This window comes from Chaetodon auriga, chromosome 8 (genome assembly GCF_051107435.1).
Source record: "Chaetodon auriga isolate fChaAug3 chromosome 8, fChaAug3.hap1, whole genome shotgun sequence".
Classification (NCBI taxonomy): Eukaryota; Metazoa; Chordata; class Actinopteri; order Chaetodontiformes; family Chaetodontidae; genus Chaetodon; species Chaetodon auriga.
In genome coordinates, this window is record NC_135081.1 from 21,713,639 (window position 1) to 21,727,078 (window position 13,440).

Consider the following 13,440-nt stretch of genomic DNA (forward strand, 5'->3'; position numbering starts at 1 on the left):
TCAACAGCTGCTGGCTTGAATTTGTACATGTGTGACATCATAATGTACAGTATGTCAGCGCACTTTGCTGTGTTGTTGTAAATCTATGAATCCATGCACCATGAAATGTAGAGCAACTGCAGGAAGGGAGGGACGGGATCAGGTTGCCATGTGGGTGGAGGAGAGGGCTGTCCAAACACGCTGTGTTCTGTGACTTTGAGTTTGCTGCTGCAATGACTATTGTTCCACTTTTAAAAACAAAAAAACAACCGATAATCTGAATCTGATGCAACAACACTTTTTAAACTAATATGGACAGGAGCAACTAAAGACTGGGAAAGATGTGGAACGCTCCAAAAACATCTGTTTGGGACATTCCACAGGTAAACAGGCTCATTGGTAACAGGTGATAGAATCATGATTGGGTAAGAAAGGGGCATCCTGGAAAGGCTCAGTTGTTCACAGGTGACGATGGAGCGAGGTTCACCACTTTGTGAACACATGATTGAATGAAGGATATCACTCCACGGACTCAGGAACACTTTGTAAAACTTTTTATTTACGTTTTACATAGTAAAATTTTTTGGAAACAGGGTTGTAGGTAAATGTGTCCCGTTACTCGATAAGAACTTACACAGTTTATACACACACACACATTCACACACAGATGTGTTTCTGTAACTTTTGGGGACATTACATAGACTTACATTCATTTCCTGGAGACTGAGCCTTACCACAACCTAAACCTAACCTTAACTCAAGTTTTCATTGTAAAATGTAATGATTTACGTTATGGGGGCTTCCGTTTTGTCCCCATAAGGGTGGCGAGTCTCCACAACACACACACACACACACACACACACACACACACACACACACACACACGAAATCCCGTATAAAATCCCTTTATAAAAATATACAATCAACAGAGAATGAAATGGACAGCAGTGCAGATGATTATCAAAAATATAAGTGCAAACATTTTTTAGCAACGCTTGTAGGAAAAGACCAGAAGTTTGACAGAGACTGCACCTGATAATTTGTGTAAATCATTAACGTTACAATACGTACAGTCAACGGTATACATGCACAGGATTACACAAAGCAGAGATTTTCCTTTAGGCTGGGGGGTAAGTGTTGGCTTCCTCCAGCAGTGTTCTGCGGGGTTCTGGGCCTTCAGTGTTCTAAAAGAGAAAAATAATATCAGTAAAGCACATCAAAAGGTGCAGACACACCCAGGTAAACGACAGGTTCTGCAGTAAGATATGAGCTCGCAGACTCTACCACGTTTTCACTGGTGTCACGGCTCCTCAGGCCCTTGACCCCCAACACGATACAGCTGACGATGACGCAGAGCTCCAGGACAGTGAGGATAATCAGCAAAGCATGCATGCCAAGCATAAATGTCTGGTGGGAAAAAAAAAAAAAAAAAATCTTACTAACATTTATTTCAGACTGCAAATAATTATTACAGAAGCACATTCATTCACCGAAGGAAAAAAGAAGAGACATTATCTGGTAATTATGGCTTCTGTAGCTCATAATCATGACTTACTATCTCATACTTACAAGAAAAGATCTCATAATTATGAGATTAATTATGAGAATTATGTGCAGGATAGTACTGCTTTATTTCATGTCACTCAACATGGCTGCATGAAGTCCTCGGGACATCTGATTGGTTATTTACTCAAGGCACAGAATACTGTACTAATAATAATTTGAATATCTCCCACTGTTTCCAACTAAGGAGCAAATGACAGCTAATTAGATCAGGTAGTGCCATCATGCATCTGCCGTCTCAAACAGTGATGATTGATAACCAACCTCATCTAATTACAAGATCAGGATCTCATAATTATGACAACAAGAACAGCCAATCACAACTTCCCTGAGATCAAGGTGACATCTTCATACTGCTTGTTTTGTCCAACCAGTCAAACCCCCCAAAATACTCAGTTTACAATCATACAAATTGGAGAAAAGCTGCAAATTCTCACATTTCAGAGGCTAAAACCAGCTCACATTTGGAATTTTTGCCCAATACTTTTTTTTTTTGATAAATAAAAACAATTATTTAAAGGACCAGTGTGTAAGATTTAGGGGGATCTACTGGCTGAATATGGAAGACATGAAATACATGAGTTCTTTATATGTACAGAATATTTGGGTCCATGCTGTGTTTCTACAGTAGCCCAGAACGGACAAATCAATCACTGACCATTTGCATTTTTCACAAGTTTTGCACCGCCGGTTCCCACACTGATCCTTTAACTTTTCTTATTTATGACTATACTCTCCATGAAGCCTGTTGTAAACTTGTGTTGAGATGTTCTTCATAGTCAACATGGATGGTAACTTTCAAGACAGTATCTGTAAAATAATATTTTCCACTCACCGGTTGAACAAGCTGTATTTTGAGTGCTGAGCTGACATTTTCCACACTTACCAGTACCAGGTCTTCGCCCTGCAAACATTTCCGCATCAAGATCTGCTGATCAGTAGATGGAGCTGGCGTATTGTATTCTGGATAGTCATGTAGATGGCACATCCACCACAGCCGTATCTTTCCCATACTGATGCAGTAGAGTACGATGGCTATAATGGCCAAAGGAAGTCCTATAACATTCAGAATCAAATTGGCGAGGACCTAAAATACAAGATTTGTCCGTTAAAGTAAAGACAAACCAACAACAGGTAATAATAAAAAGTCACAGACGATCTCACCCTTGGAGCAAGACACTGAATCTATATTCTACCCTCTCCAATGGAAATACATACTGTGAGACAACGTGGGTGTGTATAATGCTGAGGGATGCGCGACGTTACATGTACCAAGTGCAAAATTCTCAATTTTATTTGTCTTGAACTAAAGTGAGAATAAGACGACATGAGGATGTTTAGAGCTGAACTACTCACCAGACATGGAGTGGGGCACTTCTCAGACAAGATGCTCAGGAGACCAAGTAACATAAACTGGAGAAAAGACAACAAACAAAATCCTCTTCAACACAAACATCAAACACCATACATGTAATTTCTCATATGAAGCATCATTGTATTCTGAGTATCAAGAGGGAAACTAGGTGACCCTCATCACACACTCACACTTGTGAATGTCCCGGCTGCATACTTCTTAATGTCAGCAGGTGGATGAAAACAAGATGTGACACCTGAGTCCAGAGTCAAAGATGAAACTGAAAAGGTCCCTTGGTTGCTGGTGACACTGAGCTGGCAGCTAAGGAGTCAGTCATTTAGCTTGTCTGTGTGCTGGACAGCCACGTTATGGCTGAAAAGGTGCTCGCCAAGCTTCTTAGCTAGAATTGCTTCATTATACGACCAAGTCGGGACACTGTGTAAAACATAAATAACTAGAATTACCACCTCACAGTTGTATGCCTCCATCAACCAATCAGGTTGCAGTTCATCATCCATGTCTGTTCAGAGTCATATATACAGCTAGAGCCTCATCAGGCAAATGGGTTGAGACAATGAGAGGCCATCTTAAATAGGGAGTAGCTGAGTGTGCAACCAGTCACATTCTCCACATGCAACAGAAAAGTCTATGTGCAACACAGCAATTTACTGTATGACAGTCTCCAATATCTTTCATGGGAGCTAGAAAAACAAAACACTAGTGGTGACTCGTGGGATCAGCTTTGGTTGTTTGATAAAGTGATGAAGTGCCGCCTGTCACCAGAAGAAAATGCAAACTGAGCAAACTCTGTGCATCCAAGAGCCCTTAAATCTGCCGAAATGAAATTAATTATGTAACATCAGGTAGAACTTTCTTGTAGATTAGTCCTGGAAAATGAACATCGATGCTGAAATGATAAACCGTGCAGCCACACTTCAAAGTGAGCTCAGACTGTGTCTGGTCCTCACACTGTATAAAACACCGATGTGGTCTCTGTGACGTCAGCCACAGGTGTCTGAAGAGCAGCTGTGAAGCTTAGTGTCAGCGGCTCCAGCTCTCGCAATCTTAGCAGCACCTGACTAAACTCCCGGCTAATCCAAAAATGAGCAAAGAGGTGGAGAGTGGGTGAAGCTGAGGTCGAATGAAGCCTGGTTGCTGAAACCTACCGATTAGCAGTCACTCAAAGCAGCCATGCCCATAATTATGCATGACTTTAAGCTATAATTGAAATGTTTTCTGAAGAGTCACCCCCTGCACAATTGTTATGAACAGCGAAATTAGCTGTAGAGACCAAAACTTTTTTTGTACCAGGCTGTAAACATGTTCATTTCTGCTGTAAAGTAGGACATTTTAATATGGGGGTCTATGGGGATTGATTCGCTTTTGGAGCCAGCCTCAAGTGGCTATTTGAAGAACTGCAGAGTTTGGCACTTGGTCAACATTAAAACAAGCTTCCTCACCACTGTTGCGATCCAAAAGGGAAACAAGGTGTGCCCCATTCCGTCCCAAGTGGCACCGCCGCTACAGACGATGCATGTGAGGCCGATGGTGAGCAACCCAACGACAAAATGCAGAGCCTGTAGAGGAGGAAACATGAACATGAACAACAGACAGCTGTACAGCATCACTACAGTTACCAGGTGACAGTTGAAGTTAATGAGAGAGGAGCCATGTGCTGCAGAACCAACTGTTGGTGTTTTCTAAATGCAGCTTACCTACATATAAACTGATCATTACCTCGAGGCAGGTACAGAGCCCTGACTGTGTAATACAGAAACTTTTATGACAAAAACACACAGAAAGACTTTAAAGCTGAAGTTCACAGAGCAGCTTCAAATATATCTCACCCCCAGTAGAGACAGAGATGCTTTCTGGACCTTCTTCAGGGCCTGAGACACAGTGCAGCATGCAGGGGTTTGGCAAAGGCCTTTGATGATTTGACACAGTGGAGGACAAAGGCTATGGGGGTCAGAGGTCACTGTGAACACATTGAGCCCATCAACCATTGTCCTGGTCACAGACATCCTGCCTGCTGCTGTAGACTGAAAGAGACAAGACAGTACATAAACTTTAAATCAGCTGAATCAGGTTTCTTTCACCCAGTGGTGTTGCTAGGGTCTCTTGGGGCTCCAAGAATGAAATGCCTGGGGCCCCCACCCCACCCATGCACATTGCAAAAATTTGGTTTTTGCACACATAAATTCACAATTTCTGGGACATTTGAGATGAATACTGAAAAAATAGATTAGTGGTTCTCAAAGTGAGGTCCAGGGGCCAACAAAGGGTCCCTGAAAGCTCAGGCCTATCAGTAATCGTTGTTGTAAATAAGTGGCTGGGGCAACTGCCTGGCTTGCCTGTCCACAAACCCTGTCTCTGCTTTCAGCTTAAAAGACCTTCAACTAACCTTAAACTCAGTGGCCCGCATTTCCTTCCTTCCTTCTTTCGCAACACTGGTTTGTCTCAGATTCCCACCAACAAACAGTTTCACATCATTTCTCTCCACTTTGCAGCTGCACAGCCATGACGGTGTGAAGCAGCCATTTGGTGGTGAGTCTGAGAGTGGTGTTTGTAAACCACTAACTGCATGGCGGGACAGGCGCTCAACTGTTGCAACTAAGGCCTGTTAAACAGATGTGCACAGCACAGATTCCACTCTGTCCTGTGATTGAGGTTAAAGGGGCATTGCACAAATTCTGCACTCAAAGATCAGTTTAGTCAGCAGGAGGCGTGCTGCCTGTGGAAACAGACCATTTAAGGTCTGATGGTCCTGCAGGGAGCTTTCTAAGGTCTAATGTCAGACGTAAATGACAATAAAGAACCTGAGCACAGTGTATCTGAGCAGCCCTGCAGTCAGTGAACGAAAAGTTCTGTATCATCTTGGACTTTACATGGTTTGTCCAGATTTTAACAGAAATGACCACCGGACACACCCTTTCCGCTCCTGGGAAGTTCATCCATCCTTCATTGAGTTCATAGCAGTAAGGACATGCACATTAAAACCTGGCTAAAATGTAATTAGGCTTAAAAAAAAAAAAAAAGGTATTCTAGGATTCAAACATAAAATAAAGACTTACCTTTTTGTGTGTATTAGAGTAGAAGCAAAACCTCGATGATCGTACTCCACCCGACGAGCTCCGTCTGCCTGGATGTTTGTTGCTCAGTTGTTTGGAGGGGAACTGCTGCCACCCTGTTCCTAGAAGTACCTCCCTAAATTTTGTGGCCTGATAGCAACTTAACCCTTTGATGATCATTCAGCTAAGCCTTAATTTTGAACACCCTGCCTTGATGATGCTCTGAAGTGCTATTCTTACCACCGAAAACAGAGAAAAGGTGGCGACAACATGCAGAGCGACGGCTGGAAATTGAAAGGTCATGAGTCCATTCTTCACGCACGACGACAACGCGACAATCACCTTTTTGATTTCACTTATCACATTCAGCTGTTGAATTGCAGCACCAGCCAAAAGTTTGCACACACCTTCTCAGTCAATGGTTTGTCTTTTTATTTTTCATTTTTATTAGTTTAATCACTGTAGAAGTAGAATATAAGCTCGGGAGATTGTATCAGCTTGTGGTGACAACAAAGCTTCAGATATGGATGTCGCTTCAAAGAAGCTACAAACTGTAAAACATGGACGCTTCACACACAAATCTTCAACCCAGCGGTGTGTCCAAACCTTTCACTGCACCTGTACGTCTCCATTTTATCTCACTGCCTGATTATCTAAATGCAGTTTCCAGGAATAAGTCCAAGTGGATAAACACTTAATTCATTTAATTGTATTGAATTCATTTATATTTTGTTGCTAAATACATAAAGACATAGCATGACACTGTACAAAACATTTGAAGTATTATGATGGATTTAATTTGTTCATTGCACATTAAAAACACACAACACAAGAAAATAAATGAATACGACCTGTTAACTGATGACAGTGTAGAGACCAGAGCCCAGCCAATAAGGACTTCCTTACAACAGATCGCAGGAAGACAAACAATCAAATAGTAAACCCTCAGTTGGTTTGACGTCTTTATTTTTTAAAGGCTCAATATTGTAAAACAGCAAATAGTCAGTCCATCGGTGTCACACATGTGCATTAACTTCCCTTTTATCTACAGACATACTGATTGTAAGGCACGTTATTAACATCAATAGAAAATAAAATGGACAGCAGCAGATATAACAGCAGCAGACAATGATCAAAAACACTCTAAAATGTAAGTGTAAATACTTTTAAGCTACCCTCGCAGGAAATGAGCAGAAGTTTGGCGGAGACTGTACCTGATAAGTTGTGTAAATCATGCAGTCATACAGGATTATAGTACCACAAAGGAGAGACTTTCCTTTAGGCTGTAGGATTAGTGGTGAGTTCCTCCAGCAGCTTTTTTTTTGTATTGTTCTCGGCCCTCAGTCCTTTAAAGAGAATAATAATTTCAGTAAAGCCCATAAAAAGGTGCAGACACAGTCAAACTTTTGAGAATAGCCTCATTCACACCTTTCATACACTCATGAACTGTACTGTTTCCAGCAGGAATGACTGTAGGCCATACTTTTCTCTTCCCAATTCAGACACATCTTAAACTTCACAACATCAATGCACTTCAGGACTCAAACTAGTAGCTGGAGTATTTGTGTTCATTGAACCTTTCCTGAGTAAACGACAGGTCGTACAGTCAGAAATGAGCGTGCAGACTCTAGCATGTCTTCTCTCCTACTGCTCCGCAGAGCTTTGACCCCCAGGATGATGCAGCTGATGAGGACGCAGAGCTCCAGGCCCGACAGAACAGTCAGCACAGCACTGACGCCGCTCATAAACGTCTGGTGGGACACAAAAAAAAGTTTTTATTTTAAGATTCTGAAGGCAGAATGAAGAACAATGTAGTGACTCACACATAAAAAAATCCCTCTCATTCATCACTTCTGACTCACGAGAAGGGTGAGCAGAGACCCTGCACTCTACCTGTACTGCCTTATCGTGCCATGACATTTCTGGGCGTCAGCCTTTGGGAAGTGGGTGTGCAGCCGGGAAATCTCCATTTATAATGCCTGTTTCGAAAATATCCAAACCACTGGTCTTAAATTATTACCGCACAGTGTCCTTGACGTGTGTTGTAATGAGGAGTGTTGAAAGAACAGTGTTAGATTGTTTTCTCAATGAGGTGCAGAACAAACTTTGGAACTTTTCTTCTGTAATTAATCTTATAAGATCACATGGTTTAACAGAGAGGTTGCTACTGCAAGACGAGAACTGTTGAAGCATGAGATGGGTGGAGTGCTGTTGGATTACACTGACGATGCTTACATGCACACTAATATTCCACTATTATTCTGAATATGACAATATTCCCAATTCCATAAGGGTCACGTAAACATCATATTCTGGTTGGATTTTCCGATTTAGGCCTTATTCTGAGAGGAGCCTTAGACATGCAGGATATGCTGATATTATCCAGGTTTTAGGAGCATTCTTTGGACACGTGTGGCACATTCAGAATAAACGTCTCAGTGGGTGTTTGAGACACGCAGCCTCTTGCCTGTTTACGGTCAGCTCTGCGCATTGCTTCGCCCACAGTTTGCAAGCCTGACGTGGAGAAGCAGGCACAAAAGAAAAGCATCCACTTCAAGTCGGGAGGAGAAACACACCTACTTTTAAACACTATGAAACACTTCAACAGGTTTTCTGATATGTGCAGAAACAATCCTTTTTCAAGGAGGAGGTTGAAAGAAGAAAGAGTGAGGCTGTGTTACGCACAGCTGCTTGTAAACAGGAATATGAGTTTCATCAGTCATGACAACAGCTTGGTTGGAATACTGTCTTTTGCGTAATGGGGGTGAAAAGGAGAGGATGACTTCAAACATTTGGAACAGACAGACATATTATTGATTCTCCTTCTATTGATCATCTGCGGAGAGAGTTTTAACTTCCTGCTCTCTGCAAACTTAATAACAGTGTTAATGCGCCTCCATCAGGGCGGAGGTACTTTACTGACTTCTCATGCCCACAGATCCTTCGAGCCTTCAGCGCAGCTCTTGTGATGTTGTTGTGCTTGATTGTTGGTGATGTCGTTGTTGTGGAGCACTCTGCTGTTGAATTTCTGTCTTTAACTGTTAAGTCTTTTGCAATGACAGCTGCCACAGGCACAAAGGGAATCTCTCAAAGGGTAATACAACCCCGATTCCATAAAGCTGGGACTCTGAGTAAAAGATAAATAAAACCGGAATCCAGTCATTTACAAATAAGCTCTGTTTAACAAACAAGTTTTACGACGTGTTCCTGAGCTCATGTAGTAACATCCTTCATCCAATCATGTGTTCACAAGATCTGTTTTTTTTTTTTTGTCTTACACAGCATCTCACCTTTTACGGAATCGGGGTTACAAACAAAATGAAACAAAACTAAGAGAAAAGCTAAACAGCATTAAGTGATCAGGACATCTGACCGGTTATTTACTCACAGCAAAGAGTACCGAACAAATAAAAATACCACCCACATGACTCAGTGACACCAATGTGTCCCACTGTCTCAAATGAACAAGGAAAAGAAAGTAAATCAAATCAGGTAGCACCATCACGCTACACCTGATCTGACGGCTGATGACTCTTACCAGAACCACTCCTCTGGCCTCCAAGCACTGCCTCTCCATGATGTAATAGTCAGAGGATGCCGCGTTGTATTCTGAACTGTGATAAGCACGTTGACACATCCACAAATACCTTGTTTGTGTTGTATCAATGCAGTAGAGTACGATGGCTGCGATGGCAAAACCAACTCCTGCCACATTCAGAAACACATTGAGGATGACCTAAAATAAAGACACGACAGATTAAGTGCAACCAACACAAACCCACAGCAGGCAATAACCAGCATACAGCGTGCAAAATTTGACTTGCAATAAAACAATAAGATGATAAAAAAAATGAAAGACGACATGGGGATGTTATAAATCTGAACTACTCACCAGACATTGACTGGGGTACTTCTCAGACAAGATGCTCGTGATGCCAAAAACGATAAGCTAGAGGGAAGAGAACGAACAAAATCTTTAAACTTCCACATTACCATATGAGAGGAATCTCGTCCACCATCCTCGCTGGTCTTTACATTCCCCTGCCAAGCGCCCTCTGCAGAAGCACAGCGCTTGCTGGCTGATTTCCTCTGTGGAAAACTCGGCTAAACTCAGTCATTCCTGTTATGGAAAATTTCAACTCTCACACAAACGGCTGTGCTACAAGGAACTGTTTCCTTGGGCCACACGCAAAGGGAGCACACTGGAACACTTTTACTCCGCTGTAAAAAGATTACAGGAAAGCGATGGACTCCTGAGGCAACTGACTTTGCTTCAAGACCGCAAGGGGCGCACTGACTGACAACAACAACACATTTGCTGACACTGTATACTCACATATGAGCAGGACTGGAGTGTGATCAAGCACCAACAACCCTGCAGCTGTCTGGAAAACGCTCATTGGAATAAGAAAAGCTGTGCTATCACCCCATCCACTGGACGAGTTGATGAACTGAGCACCTTGGACACCATGTTTGAAAGGTCCTACACCAAGCACTCTGATGGCCCACAGCCAGACTTGGGAGCAAACAGATGTAGATTTTGTAAGGAAAAAGAAGAATGAAAAAAAGAAAGAGAAATACTGCATTAGTTTTCTTACCATTCCTCCGTACCACAAAGGAAACAAGAGGTTCAGTTGCCACCAAGAGCCAAAACCACTGCTGCAGAGGATCGCTCCAAGGCTGACGTTGAGGAACCCGACCATAATATGCAGAACCTGCGGAGGAGGAAGCACAGCATGAACGACGAACAGCTGTACAGTCACTGCAGCTACCAGGTGACTCTGATTTGGAGGGCAACCCTGTGGTGCAGAACAAAGTGCTTCTCAGGGCTAAATCATTAATGAGGAAAACATCAAGTACATTACATGCAGCAGCCCTCTTGCAGCTGAAACTATAAATGCATCTCCCCATTAATAAAGGTGCTCTGCAAGTAGTTTTTTTAAGGCAAAGAGTCAAAATTCTCTGATTCCAGGTTCTTAACTGTCAATATTTTCTGGTTTCTTCTCCGTTTAATGGCACTCAACTGAATATCTTTGGTCACAAGGCATCTGAGGACATCACATTGGGCTTTGGGAAAAATTAATCGATGTTTTCTTTATCATTTTCTAACATTTTATAGACTAAAATGATCTATTATTTGAGAAAATAATCAACAGATAAATTGACAATGAAAATAAGCAGCAGCCCTAATAGATGAACGCAACATGATCTGAAGACGAGGACAGAAATGACACGGTGAAATGGAAAAACTCTGACAGTGACACGGGCAAAAGTTCACAGAGCAACTTCAAACATAAAGTATGAGGTTGTTTCTCACCCCCAGGATTGACTGAGAACTTTTCTGGACGCTCCTCAGGTGCTGGGACACGGAGCAGCACACAGGGCTGTAGCAAAGGCCTTTGAGGATTTGACACAGTGGAGGACAAGTACTCTGGGGGTCAGAGGTCAAGGTGAGCACAGTGACCCCGTCAGTCCTGGCCATGGTCACAGACATCCTGTCTGCTGCGAGACAGTACATGAACTTTAAATCAGCTGAATCAGGTTATGGCTGCTGTTTCTTTACACTTCAATACTGAATCTTGACATTAAATCATCATCATCATCATTTCCAATCTGAAAACCAGCTGCAGCTGAGGCTAAAACTGATGTGCACAACACAGTTTCCACTACAAAAAAAACAAAACAAAACAAAACTGAATCATACATAGCGTAACCAAGTCAGATATCAAAATACTAAATCACATGTTGTCCTGTCACTTTCAATTTCTATTATTGTTATTATTATTATTATTATTATTATCAATTATTTACTATATTAAATGGTGATTTTTGTAAGGCTGGCAGCCCTATTCTATTTCATGACGATGCATGTGTGGACTTTTTTGTGTTACATGAGTGAAGTTAAACGCGTGATTCTGCACATGAAGATGAGTTTAGTCATCAGGAGAAATGTGAGCATAACAACTGATTCAACGGCTCCATAAAATAGTTTTAACATTAAGTGAACATTTTAAGCTTCATCCAGGACTTTGGACATTGAAGTCCGATCCACCCTTTTGAGAAGATGCTCTTACCCAGCTTTGACTTTCTCTCTCTTGCCAACAAGCACTGAGGTCCAGCTGATCAGGTTTTAAACTGTTTCACGTCACTTTTGAAAAAACATAACGTGACACACAGCGCCTAAATCTGTCAACCTCTAACAAATCGTAACGTTAGCGTCGCACCTGCGTAAAAAAACAACCGCTCGAAGTGACAGAGCTCTCACAGAACCTCGATTAGGGCGACCCACTACCCAGACCTGCGGATGCATACATATCTTCATGGGCTGGGACTTGCCCCGTTACAGAGGTTGGACTTACATGCGATCTCTCATTGGCCAGTTATCTCTGACGTGAACAGGCCAACCAAAGTTCACGTGAACTAACTGAAATATAATACAAAAGATGTGTGTGTGTGTGTGTGTGTGTGTGTGTGTGTGTGTGTGTGTGTGTGTGTGTGTGTGTGTGTGTGTGTGTGTGTGTGTGTGTTGGTTTCAAGGCGTGTGTCTAACGGGACAGACTTAACCTTGACAGATAGGAGAGGATTCTGTGGGAACATCTGGTGTCCGTCTTATCGAGGAGAATGCAACAGTGTTCAAGCTAAGGAGTATGATTAGCAGGTTCACGTGAGGTCATAGTCAGATGATTTGCAGGTTCACATGAGGACAGAAAAATGCATGAATACAAAGAAAAACGAAATAATCACAGTGACTAAAATGGAGCCTAATTATAACAACATTGAAGACGGTTATATGAGGTTGTTCTCCGCAAGGTACCACGGGGGAAAAAGCCAGTGTGAGGTAGAAGAAACACGACTTATTCCGACTGACTGGAGATACATTTTCATACCCAAACGCATCAAACTCCAAGCTAACGGTCTTTCTTCCTCACGGACTGGGCGGAGTGCTGCTCACTCAGCAGCATTGTGCTCAGTGCTGCCACCGGTGGACGGAAGCTATATTGCATAAACTGAGTGCTGAAATTAATTTTTATCCTGTTTGACAAAGAAAAAAAAAACCTTAAAATTAACTCTAAAATGGGGCTAATAGCATTTTTGTCAAATATTTCAATTGCTTACCATCACCCGTAAGCTGTATTATTACAATACATGTGTAAGCTCCATAATATTGGAGTAATATTGCTTCCAGCTTGATTAAGTTTCTTTACAAAACTGAATTAAAACATAGAATGAAGACTTACGTTTTGTGTCTGCTGTTGTGTGGCGTGCTGTGCTCCACCTGATATGTTTGACTGAGTGACTGTTGCGCAGTTATTGCTTGAAAGTGGAAGAGAGGAGCTTCCCAGATGTACCTCCCCTGATATGGAAGCCATGAAGAAACTTAACCCTTTGCTGATCATTCAGATAAAAAGATCACTGTGAACACTCTACTTCGATAAGGTAATGATATGCAGGGGCTGTGGCCAAAAGTTTAGA

General features: G+C 42.1%; 2 protein-coding genes across 3 annotated transcripts; both read right to left on the bottom strand.

The window, feature by feature from the left end:
- Positions 1-420: 420 nt before the first annotated feature.
- Positions 421-6,046, bottom strand: LOC143324781 (uncharacterized). The gene is made up of 7 exons (XM_076737503.1): positions 5,971-6,046; positions 4,744-4,938; positions 4,357-4,473; positions 2,899-2,955; positions 2,429-2,629; positions 1,264-1,386; positions 421-1,163 (listed from the first exon to the last, which is right to left on the bottom strand). The coding sequence occupies exons 2-7, from the start codon at positions 4,918-4,920 to the stop codon at positions 1,098-1,100; spliced, it is 741 nt and encodes a 246-aa protein (XP_076593618.1). The 5' UTR covers positions 4,921-4,938; positions 5,971-6,046; the 3' UTR covers positions 421-1,097.
- Positions 6,047-6,883: 837 nt separating this feature from the next.
- LOC143324776 (uncharacterized) lies at positions 6,884-13,255 on the bottom strand. 2 transcript variants are annotated; one of them, XM_076737499.1, is made up of 6 exons: positions 13,206-13,255; positions 11,285-11,469; positions 10,566-10,682; positions 9,860-9,916; positions 9,506-9,703; positions 6,884-7,718 (listed from the first exon to the last, which is right to left on the bottom strand). In XM_076737499.1, the coding sequence occupies exons 2-6, from the start codon at positions 11,459-11,461 to the stop codon at positions 7,536-7,538; spliced, it is 732 nt and encodes a 243-aa protein (XP_076593614.1). In that variant the 5' UTR covers positions 11,462-11,469; positions 13,206-13,255; the 3' UTR covers positions 6,884-7,535. The 2 variants fall into 2 exon arrangements, 1 of the variants encoding a protein (XP_076593614.1); XR_013077481.1 differs by having other exon boundaries at positions 7,637-7,718; positions 7,861-9,703.
- Positions 13,256-13,440: the final 185 nt, after the last annotated feature.